This window comes from Mixophyes fleayi, chromosome 8 (genome assembly GCF_038048845.1).
Source record: "Mixophyes fleayi isolate aMixFle1 chromosome 8, aMixFle1.hap1, whole genome shotgun sequence".
In the NCBI taxonomy this organism is placed as follows: Eukaryota; Metazoa; Chordata; class Amphibia; order Anura; family Limnodynastidae; genus Mixophyes; species Mixophyes fleayi.
Genome location: NC_134409.1, coordinates 118,905,786 through 118,925,071, shown reverse-complemented (window position 1 = coordinate 118,925,071; position 19,286 = coordinate 118,905,786). Strand labels below are relative to the sequence as shown.

General features: G+C 42.3%; 1 protein-coding gene across 1 annotated transcript in view; it reads right to left on the bottom strand.

The window, feature by feature from the left end:
* Positions 1-16,978: 16,978 nt before the first annotated feature.
* LOC142100173 (protein FAM3A-like) overlaps positions 16,979-19,286 on the bottom strand; it is a 62,222-nt gene continuing 59,914 nt past the window's right edge. The window contains exon 9 of the mRNA XM_075184117.1: positions 16,979-17,672. Within this exon, the coding sequence (XP_075040218.1) occupies positions 17,598-17,672 (75 nt within the window). The 3' untranslated portion in view covers positions 16,979-17,597. The remainder of the gene's footprint in view (positions 17,673-19,286) is intronic.

The window sequence follows — 19,286 nt, the reverse complement described above, 5'->3', positions numbered from 1 at the left end:
GGATGATGATATTCACAGGATTAAAAGTTCACGGCTCACAAGCATCGCTAGTAATAATAACAACACTGAAGAAGGTAGTAATGCTGCATAGTAATGTATTGGCTGATGGTACAGTAGATTGAAGAATATATATCGGCAGATACTAAACACACGGCAAATTGGTCAGAGTACAAAATGCAGATATATCATGCTACTTCATAGTTGGTAACCCTTGACAACGACATGGCACGAGTAAAACAATAGTTCAAACGCAAGGATGATGAATGGAGAATGCTTGGATCCAATAACATAACACACGGCAGATAGAAATGAATCACTGGTACAGCAATAGTCCAGACAGAGTGATAATGTAGAACTGGCTGATCCGACAACAATGATGATTCAATGTAGCAAGTGGTTTACTGGTATCACGGTAATTCTCTTTATAAAAAGCAATAAGCGTTGAACTTGTTAGTTCTACAGATGACAATCCCAAATGACAAGAATGAGCATAAGTACATCAGACAGTTCGTTACCTAGAAGTAGCAGAGGAGCGAAGTGTATCCGAGCCGTGCGTGGAACTACAGATGACAGGTGAGTTCAGCAGGAGACACATCAATGAAACGTAGCGATGCTGAATCAGCCGGGTTGATATGGAAACTTGAGCCGTAAGAATAACCACCGGTGCAGCAAGTAATTCGCCGTAGAAGTTCAGCGTGCAGGTGAGCTGCAGAGTGGAGTCTCAGATGAGCCCAGCGTGGAACTACAAGGGACAGGTACCTTCAGCAGTAGGTTATCAATGAAGTAGTAGCGATGTACACCGGACGGGAAGAAACTGAATCTTGAGCCGTAGGATTAGCCACAGGTGCAGCAAGTAATTCACCATAGAAGTTCAACATGCAGGTGAACAACAGAGAGGAGTTTCAGCAGTAGACAAACAGGAGGACAAGTACTGAGAGCCAGATCCAAATGTAGACTGAGTAACACAAAGAACAGGCAACTAGCCAAGGACCATGGATAGTTTAAATAATACTCCAGAACCAATGAGAATCGGAAGGAGGTCCAAAGCAAGGTAGCAAGGAACACCTGTGTAAAAATAGTGTCTCAGAAGCAGGAGTAAACTCAATCACGTTCCTAGAGGAAAGTCACAGCGCCGGCACCTATCTCTGGGACCGGCGTGTGACAGTATCCCCCCTTTTAAAACTGGCCACTGGACACTTAGCGATAATCTTCCTTGGGAATTTGATATGAAATTTCCGTAAAAGTGCTGGAGCGTTGATGTCAGAGGCATTTACCCAGGAACGCTCTTCAGGGCCAAAACCCTTCCAGTCCACTAAGTATTTTATCGTTCCTCGAACCACTTTTGAATCCAGAATTTGGGTGATCTCAAAGTCCTCTTGTTGAGAAAATTCCAGTACAATTGCAGAAGAAGTAGTAGCTGAAAAACGAATAAGAATCAATGGTTTTAATAAAGATATGTGGAAGGAGTTTGGGATATGGAGTGCTGGCGGGAGCTTTAATTTGAAAGAAACTGGATTGATGACCTTCAAAATCTTATATGGGCCGATGAATCGAGGAGCAATGTCACTGGGATCTGGAGAGTGACAAGAACACTGCTCCCTCTGTTTCTGTGTGAGCAATGCCAATGGAGAGTGACAAGCACATTGCTACTCCTCCGGTTTCTGTGTGAGCAAAGGCATTTAGCCATGTCACTGGGGACTGGAGTGTGGCAAGAACACTGTTACCCTTGTTTCTGTTTAAGCAGTGGCAATGAACAATGTCACTGGAGAGTGACAAGAACACTGCTAACCCTGTTTCTGTGTGAGTAATGACAATAAGCAATATCACTGTAGAGTGACAAGCACACTGCTACCTATCTTCTTCCTACGCGAGCAATGGTACACAGCAATGTCTCTGGAGAATGGCAAGAACACTTCTACCCTTCTTGTTTCTGTGTGAGCAATGGCAATAAGCAATGTCACTGGAGACTGGAGAGTGACAAGAACACTGCTACCCCTGTTTCTGTGTGAGCAATGTCACTCGATACTGAAGAGTGACAAGAACATTGCTACCCCTGTTTCTGTATGAGCAATGTCAATGAGCAATGTCACTGGAGACTGGAGAGTGACAAGAACATTGCTACCCCTGTTTCTGTATGAGCAATGTCAATGAGCAATGTCACTGGAGAATGAAAAGTGATGAGAACACTGCTACTCCTGTTTTTGTGTGAGCAGTAATCGCACTGAGCAATGTCACTGGAGACTGGAGAGTGACCCCTCCTGTGTCTGTCTGAGCAATGGCACTGGAGAGTGACAAAAACACTGCTACTCCTGTTTCTGTATTGGCAATGAGTTATGTGACTGGATAGTGACAAGCACACTGCTACCGCTGTTTCTGTATGAGCAATGGCAATGAGTTATGTGACTGGATAGTGACAAGCACACTGCTACCTATCCTCTTCCTGTGTGAGCAGCAGCAATGAGCAATATCACTGGAGACTAGAAAGTGAAAAGAACACTGCTAAACCCTGTTTCTGCGTGAGGATTGTCACTGGAGACTGGAGAGTGACAATAACACTGCTATCCCTGTTTCTGTGTGAGCAGGGCCGCCATCAGGGGGGTACAGGGGCTACTCCTGTACCGGGTCCGGCGGCAGGGCCCCCTGTCTGGCCCGGGCCCTCACTGCCCACATTTCTTTTTTTTTAACTTTTCGCGTGCTAGCACCAGCCGGGGGGGGGGGGGGGGGGGGGGGGGCGCCGCTGGTGCTGGTGCTGGTGCTGGTGTTTAGGGCGGAGCAGGGTAGTGGGAAAAAAAAAACCCCACATACTCACCTGTGATGACAGCACTGGCGTCCCTCCTTCTTTCTCCCTGCACTATTTACACTGACTGTCAGGCGTGACATCATCAAGTCACGCCTGACACTAAGTGAGGAACTGTGCAGAGAGGAACAAGAAAGAAGACAGAAGACAGTAGAGAAGAGAGGGAAAAAAGGTAATACAAAGGTAAGTAAATAAAAGTAGAAAGTCACACCATGAGGAAAAAGTAGGGAAGAGAGGCACAGACACCATGAGGGAAGAGAGGCACAGACACCATGAGGAAAAAGTAGGGAAGAGAGGCACAGACACCATGAGGAAAAAGTAGGGAAGAGAGGCACAGACACCATGAGGGAAGAGAGGCACAGACACCATGAGGAAAAAGTAGGGAAGAGAGGCACAGACACCATGAGGAAAAAGTAGGGAAGAGAGGCACAGACACCATGAGGGAAGAGAGGCACAGACACCATGAGAGAAGAGAGGCACAGACACCATGAAGAAAAAGTAGGGAAGAGAGGCACAGACACCATGAGGAAAGAGTAGGGAAGAGAGGCACAGACACCATGAGGGAAAAGTAGGGAAGAGAGGCTCAGACACCATGAGGAAAAAGTAGGCAAGAGAGGCACAGACACCATGAGGAAAAGTAGGGAAGAGAGGCACAGACACCATGAGGAAAAATTAGGGAAGAGAGGCACAGACACCATGAGGAAAAATTAGGGAAGAGAGGCACAGACACCATGTGGAAAAAGTAGGGAAGAGAGGCACAGACACCATGAGGAAAAAGTAGGGAAGAGAGGCACAGACACCATGAGGAAAAAGTAGGGAAGAGAGGCACAGACACCATGAGGAAAAAGTAGGGAAGAGAGGCTCAGACACCATGAGGAAAAAGTAGGGAAGAGAGGCACCAACACCATGAGGAAAAAGTAGGGAAGAGAGGCACAGACACCATGAGGAAAAAGTAGGGAAGAGAGGCTCAGACACCATGAGGAAAAAGTAGGGAAGAGAGGCACAGACACCATGAGGAAAAAGTAGGGAAGAGAGGCTCAGACACCATGAGGAAAAAGTAGGGAAGAGAGGCACAGACACCATGAGGGAAGAGAGGCACAGACACCATAAGGAAAAAGTAGGGAAGAGAGGCACAGACACCATGAGGAAAAAGTAGGGAAGAGAGGCACAGACACCATGAGGAAAAAGTAGGGAAGAGAGGCACAGACACCATGAGGAAAAAGTAGGGAAGAGAGGCACAGACACCATGAGGAAAAGTAGGGAAGAGAGGCACAGACACCATGAGGAAAAAGTAGGGATGGGGAGAGGCACAGTATGAAGAAAAAGGGGGGGGGGAGCAGAAAGTCACCGAGTGATGGAGAGGGGGGCAGGAAGGCACAGTGTGATAATGGGGAGCCAGGTGAGGGGGGAAAAGCAGCATGGAGGGCGCAGTGTGATCATAAGGGGACAAAACATGGTGATGAAGGGGCACAGTAATGTGTGTGTGTGATGGTACAGGGGGCTTGTGGCAATATAGTGTGAGGTAGGTGGTGGCTAATTAATGGGTGCAAGTTTGTTTGTGGGGTAATGGTTGGGCAATTTTATAGTGCAGACTATTATTTTAAGATGGGGTGGTTTGGGGGCTACTGAATGTGGGGGAGAATGAGGCCACTCTATTAAATGTGACTATGAATTATTTAATGTCAGTGATAAGTATATTTCTGAAATGTAAATACTATTAATTTATTGCTGGGGCTGTTTGTAGGGAGGGAAATAGGTTTATTTGTTAAATGTGAATACTGTTATTTTAATGTTGGGGTTGGAGGAAGGCCTAATTATTAATCGTGGGTGCTATTGATTTAACACCGGGGCTGGCTGTCATTTTCTAAATGTAGCCATTTTTTCTTTACAAATAGGGCCCCCAACATTCCAGGATCCAGACAAGCCGCAACTAAAGACACCTGCAGCCACAGGTGGGGAAAGTGAGAAGAACAGGTAGGAGAGTCTGTGAAATGTTGTGATTCTAGTAGGGACAATGCCAATATTTGGTGAGTGTGTGTGTGTATATGTATATATATATATATATATATATATATATATATATATATATATATATATATATATATATATATATATATAAAGTGGCCCCCTTAATTTTCCTGAGCTTAACTGATTAAGTTCAGTGATTTTTTTTTCATTGCCATGGGCCTCCTTTTCCCCTGGGCCCCCGGGCACCTGCCCATCGTGCGCAGTTGGAAAAATGGCCCTGGTTCATTGTGGGGGAGGTGGTCATCGGGGGAGGCCCTGCCTGCTTCATTTGTACTGGGCCCCACGATTTCTGATGGCGGCCCTGTGTGTGAGCAATGTCACTGGAGACTGGAGTGTGGCAAGAACACTGCTACCCGTTTCTGTATGAGCAATAGCAATCAGTTATGTGACTGGAGAGTTACAAGAACACTGCTACCTGCCACGCTCTGGTCCTGCATACGGGCACCTGTCTCGTTACCTGCCTCTCACAGACCATGAAACCGGCATATCCTGGCATCAGACTCACACCATACGTTACTCTGCAGTCAGATGCGCAGGTGCAGAGTCTGTTCCCCTTCAAGACCTCTTCTCTTCTCTCATTGGCTATGAGATTATGGAGCACTATTTAAAGCTCCTGGATTCACCTGTCTGATGCCTGTTCTTCAAGCTCACTTCCTGCAGCCTGTGGTTCTGGTTCCTGTCTTCCTCGTAGTTTGCATTTGTTCCTAAAAGCCAGCTCTCAGCTTGTGCCCTGTGTTGAACTACTGCTGTTCCAAGTATCTCTGTTACCATCTCCCGAGTACTACATTGTGACAGCTACTGTTCTCTCATTGCTACCTATCAGAGTTGCTACTGTTCCTGTGACTCCTCAACTATTGTCCCGAGTTATCACAGTTACCTCTTTCTGTCCTCAGCTTGTGGCCAGTATAGAATTACCACTGTTCCAACTATCTCGGTTACCACCTCCTGAGTACTACATCAGGTCAGCATCGGTTCTCTCTCTACTGCCTCTCAAGCTTCTATTGTTCCTGTGACTCCTTTGTTGTAGCCCGAGTCACCACCGCTGCATTCACCTCTGCGGCCACCTCTGCAGCCGACATTGTATTACCACAGTTCCAGTGTCTCTACCACTTACCTTCTGGTACCAGTATCTGCCTCCTAGCATCTCCTGGCTCCTACACATCACTCTGCTGTCCACTCACTTGCCGGACTGCGACCTGCAGGTTTGGTGCCGTTAAGACCATATTTCCTTGCGGGGGTGCCTGGTGAAAACCACCTTCCTGTTAGACTCCGCACCCGTGAGTGGGCCTAGCCATGCCTAGCAGAGCCTAGGGATCCAATATCCAGCCTTGTCAGCTGTGACACTACCCCAGTTTCTGTATGAGCAATGGCAATGAGCAATGTCACTGGAGAGTGACAAGAACACTGCTACCCCTGTTTCTGCGTGAGCAATGCTACTAGAGACTGGAGTGTGACAAGCACACTGCTAACCTTCCTGTTTCTGTGTGAGCAATGGCACAGAGCAATGTCACTGGAGACTGGAGAGTGACAAGAACACTGATCCCCTGTTTCTGTATTAGCAATGGTAATGAGCAATGTCACTAGAGAGGGACAAGAATACTGCTACCCTTCCTATTTCTGTGTGAGCAATGGCAATGAGCAATGTCAATGGAGACTAGAAAGTGACAAGAACACTGCTAAACAATGTTTCTGTGTGAGGGATGTCACTGGAAACTGGAAAGTGACAAGAACATTGCTACCCCTGTTTCTGCATGAGCAATGTCAATGAGCAATGTCACTGGAGAATGGAGAGTAACAAGAACACTGCTACCCCTGTTTCTGTGTGGGCAATGTCACTCGATACTGGAGAGTGACAAGAACACTGCTACCCCTCCTGTTTCTGTATGAGCATTATCAAAGAGCAATGTCACATGAGACTGGAGAGTGACAAGAACATTGCTAACCCTGTTTCTGTGTGAGCAATGCCACTGGAGAGTGACAAGCACAGTACTACTCCTCCGGTTTCTGTGTGAGCAATGTCAATCGAGACTGGAGAGTGACAACAACACCGATACCCTTCCTGTTTCTGTGTGAGCAAAGGCATTGAGCAATGTTACTGGGGACTGGAGTGTGGGAAGAACACTGTTACCCTTGTTTCTGTTTAAGCAATGACAATGAGCAATGCCACTGGAGAGTGAGAAGAACACTGCTACCCCTGTTTCTGTATGAGCAATGGCAATGAGCAATGTCACTGGAGACTGGCAAGAACACTGCTACCCGTTTTTGTGTTAGCAATGCCACTGGAGACTGTAGAGTGACAAGCAAACTGCTACCTATCTTCTTCCTGCGTGAGCAACGCTACACAGCAATGTCTCTGGAGAATGGCAAGAACACTTCTACGCTTCTTGTTTCTGTGTGAGCAATGGCAATGAGCAATGTCACTGGAGACTGGAGAGTGACAAGAACATTGCTACCCCTGTTTCTGTATGAGCAATGTCAATGAGCAATGTCACTGGAGACTGGAGAGTGACAAGAACATTGCTACCCCTGTTTCTGTATGAGCAATGTCAATGAGCAATGTCACTGGAGAATGAAAAGTGACGAGAACACTGCTACTCCTGTTTTTGTGTGAGCAGTAATCGCACTGAGCAATGTCACTGGAGACTGGAGAGTGACCCCTCCTGTGTCTGTCTGAGCAATGGCGCTGGATCGCCAATGTAGGGAGGTACTTTTGGATTCCAAAACCCACTAGATCAGACGGCACTAAAATGACGTTTTGCCTTTATTTCAGTTTCGAGGAAGCAGGAAAGTTCTCAGATTTGTGATGTTCAGGGGGAGTGGGGGGGGGGGGGGCACATTTAAAAGAGGGGATTTTGATGACAGTTGTATCCATAGTATAAACCTATACCATAAACATCAGTGGACTGTGGTGCTGATACATTGTTGTTGGCAAACTGGACATAAAGTACTTTATATAAAAGACTAAGGAAAAATAGCATATTTCATCCATATGCTGCTTATGCGCCTAGTTTATGAAAAGTCCTCATCAACGTATATATTTGAACATGCCTTCTAACAGACGTACATGCGTGTTGTTGCAGGTCTACATAAGCTGCATTTGCATAAACACACCTTTACTGTACTCACCCTACATTAGAAGGCCTGTTCCCTCCCCATTCCCAACCTCTACAAGGTGCAGGCGGTTGTAAGTTACATACTTGTGCAAGTTTGCATAGACTCATGTGAGTGTGCCCACTTCATGGGCATGTGCAGTGCAATTTTACACAAGATATGCTAAGCTATCTGCTAGGGATGAGCGCACTCGGATTTATGAAATCCGAGCCCACCCGAACGTTGCGGATCCGAGTCGGATCCGAGACAGATCCGGGTATTGGCGCCAAATTCAAAAGTGAAACTGAGGCTCTGACTCATAATCCCGTTGTCGGATCTCGCGATACTCGGATCCTATAAATTCCCCGCTAGTCGCCCCCATCTTCACTCGGGCATTGATCAGGGTAGAGGGAGGGTGTGTTAGGTGGTCCTCTGTGCTGTTTAGTTCTGTGCTGTTTAGTTCTGTGATGTTTAGTTCTGTGCTGTTTAGTTCTGTGCTGTTTAGTGCTGTGCTGTTTAGTGCTGTTTAGTGCTGTTTAGTGCTGTTTAGTGCTGTGCTGTGCTGTGCAGTATCAGTCCAGTGGTGCTGTGTGCTGTGCTCTGTCCTTCTGAGGTCAGTGGTGCTGCTGGGTCCTGTGCTGTGTCCTGTTCAGTCCAGTGGTGCTGTGTCCTGTGCTCTGTGCTTCTAAGGGCATAGTTATTTCCCCATTATTCCCAAGTTTTTAAAAAATAAAAAAAAAGTAAAAAAAAATAAAAAACAAAAAATTAAAAAAAATATATATAATTATAACCAAATGTGCAAAACCAATCCAGCAGTATAAGTCCATTGGTACTGCAATATTACCAAGTTCACACATTCTGCAGTATCAGTCCAGTGGTGCTGTGTCCTGTGCTCTGTCCTGCTGAGTTCCGTAGTGCTGCTGGGTCCTGTGCCGTGTCCTGTTCAGTCCAGTGGTGCTGTGTCCTGTGCTCTGTGCTTCTAAGGGCATAGTTATTTCCCCATTATTCCCAAGTTTTTAAAAAATAAAAAAAAAGTAAAAAAAAATAAAAAATTAGAAATTAAAAAAAATATATATAATTATAACCAAATGTGCAAAACCAATCCAGCAGTATAAGTCCATTGGTACTGCAATATTACCAAGTTCACACATTCTGCAGTATCAGTCCAGTGGTGCTGTGTCCTGTGCTCTGTCCTGCTGAGTTCCGTAGTGCTGCTGGGTCCTGTGCCGTGTCCTGTTCAGTCCAGTGGTGCTGTGTCCTGTGCTCTGTGCTTCTAAGGGCATAGTTTTTTCCCCACTATTCCCAAGTTTTTTAAAAATTAAAAAAAAGTAAAAAAAAATAAAAAATTTAAAAAAAAAAAAAAATATATAATAATTTAAACCAAATTTGCAAAACCAATCCAGCAGTATAAGTCCATTGGTACTGCAATATTACCAAGTTCACACATTCTGCAGTATCTTGTGCTACATATAATGGAGACCAAAAATTTGGAGGATAAAGTAGGGAAAGATCAAGACCCACTTCCTCCTAATGCTGAAGCTGCTGCCACTAGTCATGACATAGACGATGAAATGCCATCAACGTCGTCTTCCAAGCCCGATGCCCAATCTCGTAGTACCGGGCATGTAAAATCCAAAAACCCCAAGTTAAGAAAAAGTAGCAAAAAGAGAAACTTTAAATCATCTGAGGAGAAACGTAAAGTTGCCAATATGCCATTTACGACACGGAGTGGCAAGGAACGGCTTAGGCCCTGGCCCGTGTTCATGACTAGTGGTTCAGCTTCACCCACGGATCTTAGCCCTCCTCCTCCTCCCCCTCCCTACAAAAAATTGAAGAGAGTTATGCTGTCAGCAACAAAACAGCAAACAACTCTGCCTTCTAAAGAGAAATTATCACAAATCCCCAAGGCGAGTCCAAGGGTGTTGGTGGTTGTCAAGCCTGACCTTCCCATCACTGTACGGGAAGAGGTGGCTCGGGAGGAGGCTATTGATGATGTAGCTGGCGCTGTGGAGGAACTTGATGATGAGGATGGTGATGTGGTTATTGTAAATGAGGCACCAGGGGGGGAAACAGCTGATGTCCATGGGATGAAAAAGCCCATCGTCATGCCTGGTCAGAAGACCAAAAAATGCACCTCTTCGGTCTGGAGTTATTTTTATCCAAATCCAGACAACCAATGTATGGCCATATGTAGCTTATGTAAAGCTCAAATAAGCAGGGGTAAGGATCTTGCCCACCTAGGAACATCCTCCCTTATACGTCACCTGAATAACCTTCATAGTTCAGTGGTTAGTTCAGGAACTGGGGCTAGGACCCTCATCGGTACAGGGACACCTAAATCCCGTGGTCCAGTTGGATACACACCAGCAACACCCTCCTCGTCAACTTCCTCCACAATCTCCATCAGATTCAGTCCTGCAGCCCAAGTCAGCAGCCAGACTGAGTCCTCCTCAATACGGGATTCATCCGAGGAATCCTGCAGCGGTACGCCTACTACTGCCACTGCTGCTGTTGCTGCTGTTAGTCGGTCATCTTCCCAGAGGGGAAGTCGTAAGACCGCTAAGTCTTTCACAAAACAATTGACCGTCCAACAGTCGTTTGCCATGACCACAAAATACGATAGTAGTCACCCTATTGCAAAGCGTATAACTGCGGCTGTAACTGCAATGTTGGTGTTAGACGTGCGCCCGGTGTCCGCCATCAGTGGAGTGGGATTTAGAGGGTTGATGGAAGTATTGTGTCCCCGGTACCAAATCCCCTCGAGATTCCACTTCACTAGGCAGGCGATACCAAAAATGTACAGAGAAGTACGATCAAGTGTCCTCAGTGCTCTTAAAAATGCGGTTGTACCCACTGTCCACTTAACCACGGACATGTGGACAAGTGGTTCTGGGCAAACGAAGGACTATATGACTGTGACAGCCACTGGGTAGATGCATCCCCTTCCGCAGCAACAGCAACAGCTGCATCAGTAGCAGCATCTACAAAATGGCTGCTCATGCAAAGGCAGGCAACATTGTGCATTACAGGCTTTAATAAGAGGCACAACGCTGACAACATATTAGAGAAAATGAGGGAAATTATCTCCCAGTGGCTTACCCCACTTAGACTCTCATGGGGATTTGTGGTGTCAGACAATGCCAGTAACATTGTGCGGGCATTAAATATGGGCAATTTCCAGCACGTCCCATGTTTTGCCCACACCATTAATTTGGTGGTGCAGCATTACCTCAAGAGTGACAGGGGTGTGCAGGAGATGCTTGCGGTGGCGCGCAAAATTGCTGGACACTTTCGGCATTCAGCCAGTGCCTACCGCAGACTAGAGGCACATCAAAAAAGCATGAACCTGCCCTGCCATCACCTCAAACAAGAGGTTGTGACGCGCTGGAACTCCACCCTCTATATGCTGCAGAGGATGGAGGAGCAGCAAAAGGCCATTCAGGCCTACACAGCCACCTACGACATAGGCAAAGGAGTGGGGATGCGCCTCAGTCAAGCGCAGTGGAGACTGATTTCCGTGTTGTGCAAGGTTCTGCAGCCATTTGAACTTGCCACACGAGAAGTCAGTTCCGACACTGCCAGCTTGAGTCAGGTCATTCCCCTGATCAGGCTGTTGCAGAAGCAGCTGGAGAAAGTGAGGGAGGAGCTGGTAAGCCATTGCGATTACACCAAGCATATAGCTCTTGTGGATGTAGCCCTTCGTACGCTTTGCCAGGATCCGAGGGTGGTCACTCTTTTAAAGTCAGAGGAATACATTCTGGCCACCGTGCTCGATCCTCGGTTTAAAGCGTATGTTGTGTCTCTGTTTCCGGCGGACACAAGTCTACAGCGGTGCAAAGACCTGCTGGTCAGGAGATTGTCCTCTGAAGAGGACCGTGACATGCCAACAGCTCCACCCTCATTTTCTTCCACATCTATGGCTGCGAGGAAAAAGCTCAGTTTTCCCAAAAGAGGCACTGGCGGGGATGCTGATAACATCTGGTCCGGACTGAAGGACCTGCCAACCATTGCAGACATGTCTACTCTCGCTGCATTGGATGCTGTCACAATAGAAAAAATTGTGGATGATTACTTTGCTGACACCATCCAAGTAGACATGTCAGACAGTCCATATTGTTACTGGCAGGAAAAAAAGGCAGTTTGGAAGCCCCTGTACAAACTGGCTCTATTTTACCTGAGTTGCCCCCCCTCCAGTGTGTACTCGGAAAGAGTTTTTAGTGCAGCGGGGAACCTGGTCAGTGAGCGGCGAAGGAGGTTGCTTCCTCATAACGTTGAAAAAATGATGTTTATAAAAATGAATAATCAATTCCTCAATGAAGTACAGCACTGCCCTCCAGATACTACAGAGGGACCTGTGGTTGTGGAGTCCAGCGGGGACGAATTGATAATGTGTGATGAGGAGGAAGTACACACTGTAGGGGGAGAGGAATCAGAGGTTGAGGATGAGGACGACATCTTGCCTCAGTAGAGCCTGTTTAGTCTGTACAGGGAGAGATGAATAGCTTTTTTGGTGTGGGGGCCCAAACAAACCAATAATTTCAGCCAAAGTTGTTTGGTAGGCCCTGTCGCTGAAATGATTGGTTTGTTAAAGTGTGCATGTCCTATTTCAACAACATAAGGGTGGGTGTGAGGGCCCAAGGACAATTCCATCTTGGAACTTTTTTTTTGGCATTATATGACCAATCAACAGTCGTTTGCCATGTTCAAAAAGTAAAACCAAATGTAAAAAAATTCAAGAAATTAAACCAAAAGTAAAATACCGTGTCATAATTTAAAACAAGAGGTATTGACATGCTCTAAAACTACTGTATTGTTGTTTATATTTTATAAACACTACACTTGAAAGCTTGAGTCTTTCAATAGAAAAGTAACTGTCCATTGCACGAATATTTGCAACAGGGACAATTTTAGGGTTAAGAAAGTCAACTAATAACACTTCGACGCTGTCTGTCTTTATAAACACTACACTTGGAAGTTGGAGGAGGTATTGTGGCCCCGGCACCAAATTTACTACCGGGGCCACTCCACTGTGCAGTCCATATTTAGGTGTATCAGATATTAAACAACGGTGACAGTTGATGCCCAATTTTTTAATTATATTGTGGCCTCGGTACCAAATTGTGTACCGGGGCCACCACACTACGCAGTCCAGATACTTGTTTGGTGGAATTCAGACCAGTTGAGGGTTTTATTATTATATTGTGTGGACCACTCTATCTATACCACACTACAACTCTATACCACTCTATTTCATACTTTAATTCTATTTCATACTTTAATTCTATTTCATACTTTAATTCTATTTCATACTTTAATTCTATTACTAATTAATTACCATAAAGAGGAACAAAATAAACCAATTTTACCAAAAGTATAATATGACTTAGACTTACAAACACTACACTTGAAAGATCGTGCCTTTAAATGAAAAAGTCAGTCTTCATTGCACGACTATGTGCAACAGGGACAGTTTTTTGGGTTTACAAAGTCAAACAATAACACTTTGACCCTGTCTGTCTGGGATCTCAATGACGAATTGTCTGTACCATGTTTGGAGGAGGTATTGTGGCCCCGGTATCAAATTGGGTACCGGGGCCACCCCACTATGCAGTCCAGATACTTGTTTGGTGGAATTCTGACACGTGGAGGGTTTTATTATTATTATATTGTGTGGACCACTCTATCTATACCACACTACAACTCTATACCACTCTATTTCATACTTTAATTCTATTTCATACTTTAATTCTATTTCATACTTTAATTCTATTTCATAATTTAATTCTATTACTAATTAATTACCATAAAGAGGAACAAAATAAACCAATTTTACCAAAAGTAAAATATGACTTAGACTTACAAACACTACACTTGAAAGATCGTGCCTTTAAATGAAAAAGTCAGTCTTCATTGCACGACTATGTGCAACAGGGACAGTTTTTTGGGTTTACAAAGTCAAACAATAACACTTTGACCCTATCTGTCTGGGATCTCAATGACGAATTGTCTGTACCATGTTTGGAGGAGGTATTGTGGCCCCGATATCAAATTGGGTACCGGGGCCACCCCACTATGCAGTCCAGATACTTGTTTGGTGGAATTCTGACACGTGGAGGGTTTTATTATTATTATATTGTGTGGACCACTCTATCTATACCACACTACAACTCTATACCACTCTATTTCATACTTTAATTCTATTTCATACTTTAATTCTATTTCATACTTTAATTCTATTTCATACTTTAATTCTATTTCATACTTTAATTCTATTACTAATTAATTACCATAAAGAGGAACAAAATAAACCAATTTTACCAAAAGTAAAATATGACTTAGACTTACAAACACTACACTTGAAAGATCGTGCCTTTAAATGAAAAAGTCAGTCTTCATTGCACGACTATGTGCAACAGGGACAATTTTTTGGGTTTACAAAGTCAAACAATAACACTTTGACCCTGTCTGTCTGGGATCTCAATGACGAATTGTCTGTACCATGTTTGGAGGAGGTATTGTGGCCCCGGTATCAAATTGGGTACCGGGGCCACCCCACTATGCAGTCCAGATACTTGTTTGGTGGAATTCAGACACGTGGAGGGTTTTTTAATTATATTGTGGCCTCGGTACCAAATTGTGTACCGGGGCCACCACACTACGCAGTCAAGATAGATAGATGCGTATTGCGTATCATAGATAAAGTACATTCAGTGGTGTGGGGCAAATTGAAAAATATTCAAAATGCACTGACATTATCAAAAACAAGAGGTTGTCACACGCTAAAACTCCAACATGTATATGATGGAGAGGATGGAGGAGCAGCCGTATGTGTAGTGTAATGCAGATCTGTTGAAGGTTTTTTAAATATTTTATTGTGGTGCCCAGTGCCCACTCCTCTACGCAGTCCAGGTACAATTATTGGTGCGATTCATAAAAGTTCAGGGTTTTTAATTTATATTGTGGTGACCCACTCCTCTACGCAGTCCAGGTACATTTATTGGTGCGAATCATAAAAGTTCAGGGTTTTTAAGATATTGTGGTGACCCACTCCTTTACGCAGTCCAGGTACAATTATTGGTGCGAATCATAAAAGTTCAGGGTTTTTAATATATTGTGGTGACCCACTCCTCTACGCAGTCCAGGTACAATTATTGGTGCGAATCATAAAAGTTCAGGGTTTTTAATATATTGTGGTGACCCACTCCTCTACGCAGTCCAGGTACAATTATTGGTGCGATTCATAAAAGTTCAGGGTTTTTAATTTATATTGTGGTGACCCACTCCTCTACGCAGTCCAGGTACAATTATTGGTGCGATTCATAAAAGTTCAGGGTTTTTAATATATATTGTGGTGACCCACTCCTCTACGCAGTCCAGGTACATTTATTGGTGCGAATCATAAAAGTTCAGGGTTTTTAAGATATTGTGGTGACCCACTCCTCTACGCAGTCCAGGTACAATTATTGGTGCGAATCATAAAAGTTCAGGGTTTTTAATATATTGTGGTGACCCACTCCTCTACGCAGTCCAGGTACAATTATTGGTGCGATTCATAAAAGTTCAGGGTTTTTAAGATATATTGTGGTGACCCACTCCTCTACGCAGTCCAGGTACATTTATTGGTGCGAATCATAAAAGTTCAGGGTTTTTAATATATATTGTGGTGACCCACTCCTCTACGCAGTCCAGAAAGATACCTTGTTGCAACGTTTTGGACTAATAACTATATTGTGAGGTGTTCAGAATACACTGTAAATTAGTGGAAATGCTTGTTATTGAATGTTATTGAGGTTAATAATAGCCTAGGAGTGAAAATAAGCCCAAAAACTTGATTTTTAAACTTTTTATGTTTTTTTAAAAAAAAATCCGAATCCAATACCTTAAATCCGAACCGAGACCTTTCGTCAAGTGTTTTGCGAGACAAATCCGAACCTCAAAAATAACGAAAATCCGGATCCAAAACACAAAACACGAGACCTCAAAAGTCGCCGGTGCACATCCCTACTATCTGCCATACATCCCACTTTGCATCAATCCCTGTATTTTAAACATGCAGTAAACCATGTGAGTTGATGGCTGGCTTAGCATTGTGCGAAATTCCTGTCAGTTTCTTTCTTTTGGTAAATGAAATAAAAGCAGGCAAGGAAGGTTTTCCTGTATAATTTAGAGCTAAGTGTGTCTCTGCTTCCTTAGTATACAATGGAAAGTCCACAAGTGTTATATAATAGAAGTCTATGCATATTAAGATAGCCAACTAACAGTCACAATGCTGCACAGAATAAAACACCCATATAAATTAAATCAATAATGCTCCTTAATACTAAAAAAAGGAAAAGGGGGTTACACTTCAATGACCATAACCTAATTAGGTAATGGTAAATAAAACAAATAGTACATGGTATGTTAAACATAAAATAAGCCTAAAAATATATTTTAAATGCTATTAAAATCTGTAAAAGGTGATTACATCATATAACAAAAACATTTCTGTATTTCAGTGGCCTTATCATAGAAACCCTATCTCCAAAATCTAATGAAATCAAATAAAATAATGGAACTACATAAAAGAAACATAAAACAGAAACAGTTATTTCAAATTATTCATTGAGCCCATATGTTCATAGTGTATTTAGTTGGAAAATCGAATCAATTTTTATGTGGAACAATAATTAGTCAATTTCTTCTATTTTTCCCCACAGAAGTCTCTAGGAACTGAATGATTATCTACATTATTTTTAACATTACGTATATGTTACTGTATTCTCAGTTATAAATTATGTTCAGTTTTGCCAGAGTATTTAAGGCCACATGTACATCCCACAAAGTAAACTACATGGATTTTCATACAGCTATAAAGCGCCCTTAATCGGAATTTCCTTTGTTGTTGTTGAAATTAGAATTTTTTTCTTTGAGTTCTATCATATTTATAAATGTTACAATGACCATACTTATAGAGTCCCCTTTTATTCTGCCATGATATAGGGTTATTTCTAGTTTTAATCATCACTTTTAAACTTTTTTAAAAAAATTGTTTGATTTTTTTTTTTTTTTAGGTAAGGTCATTCAAGTTCGGATCTATCTTTATCCTAATGTGCATTTAATGTATTTCTGAAATGTCTTTTCTAGCATATGTTTCTCATAATGAATGAGATCTCCATGCTTTATTTTGATATTTCAGCAAATTCTTTCTTTCTAGGTTCTTAGTTTTATTAATAGCCTCTTGGATTAGGGCATCTGGATAACTTCTATCTCTAACTCTTTTTGCGTAAAGTACAAATTGTTCATCACAAATTTGAGTGTCACTTAAGTTCCTTTTAATTTTACAAAATTGTGAGAATTGCTCACTTTTAAATTGCAAGTAGCTGTTCGTGTCCACATTTTTTATATATATATATTTTTTTTTGCAGTAACAATAAGGCTATTGCCCTCTAACACTAAATCCAAAAACTGATTACATACTATGTGTGAATTTGAGATAAATAGTTTACGATAACAAAATCCATAAAACATATAATATCTTCCATTGTGTCCTTCCAGACCATGACAAGATCATCAACATACCCCTTGTTAAACTAAATATTACTAAAATAATAAGTATATCAACATAAAAATAACTATCCCAATAGATCTGAACAGTACTAGGTCCTAAGAAATCACTGTTACAATCACTTATATTATTATTCTACTTCTTCATTTCAATGCAGCCTTCAATCGTTATCTGTGCAGGCCAGCCGCTGTTAGCAGGTTTCTTGATGTACTGTATAGGAAACATAATGTGAAATTATATTTTGTGTCATATTTTAAATTTTGCAATGTAAATTCACACCTCTAACTTATCATATACAGGAGAAACAATTAGGATCTATGAACTTTATTTTCATTTATGGGTCTCTCTTACATCTACTAAAAAATGTGAGCTAAGTTCAAGCAAGACGGATGAGTTTTGGCCATGTTCAAGCTAAAATAGTTACAATGTTTAGTAATTTTAACCGTTTTCTGTTCAAACACAGTAATGTTCGCTGTCCAAATTAAAGATACCATAACATGTAGCCATTTAAGTTCAGTCAACATGTTATAGTTTACTTTAATGTATTTTGCTTTAACTACATAATGCAAACTGAAACTTTGATTTTCCAGCGTGAACATATAAACGTCAAGCCCCCAAATTTGGCCACAGCAATCCCAACGTCTCAAAAATCACACCTTGAACAAGTTCAAACCTCTCAAACTGGCCACATTACTTCTAATTTTAATTCATATAATTCACATTAAGTATGTGAGAGAGCAAAAGAGAAATTCTAGATGCAGTAGGTATTTATGCCAATACATTTAGTTTTTATGGGAAGGGGAGGGGATCTAATTGAATCAATTGGACAAACAGACAGTCTAAATGGAATGATAGTACTGTAACTATAGCAACCAAGATTCTAGCATTGCTCCAGCTAGTGCACACTAGACTAATATAGGCTAAACTGTGTTCCATTTTCCAGGTCCCCTTGGTACAATCTAACCTTCAGAATTCATATTTTTTGCTGAAATTTTTATGACCTTAGACTTGCATGGCTAGTAGGGATAGGGTTTGATTTATTGCATTTGAAACCAAAATCAAGTAAGGTATGTCAATTATAAACTGAAAAAGCCACATTTCCTTTTTTATTGGGCGGTGTCTTTGTTTATACCATCCTTTACTTTTGTCAGTCATTTTTTATATCTATTTAATTTTACAGTACAATAGGTAGTTTTGATTTATAAGCATTGTTTCATTATATTTAAACTAGCAATACTATAATTTGTTTAGGCAAACAAATAATTTTCCTCCTAGCTTCATACAATATGCACAGATTGGGCCAAACATGTAGAATGTGGAGGGATATTATGAAGCAGTGTGAGCCTATCCACAGGAATTCAGGCTAATATTTACGAAAATGTTTGCCAAGAGATTTTTCTATTGTCACTTTTTGTCTTTGCCAATTAATTTTGGCTACAAGTAAATGGCACTAAAATACTTGTCCATAAGCCAAAACTGTGACAGGTTAATTTGGAGCGTACAATACAAAAATGTTGTCCGTGTATATATATGCGAGCAAGGATCTCTTACCTCTCTGTCTGTATGTATTATCCAGTATTGTTTTATTAATGTTTGTTCCCAATTGTAAAGCGCTACGGAATTTGCTGGCGCCATATAAATAAATGATGATGACATATGTATGTATATGTAAAGAAATGATCCTTAGCAAACAAAACAGCTAAATGGCAAAACATAAGAACTGTATGATTGGCCAATGCGCTTGCAGCAATTAAAATATTTCATTATAGTGCTCTGTTATTGAATATATCAAAGCATGTGATTCTCTGTTAACACTATGTGTGG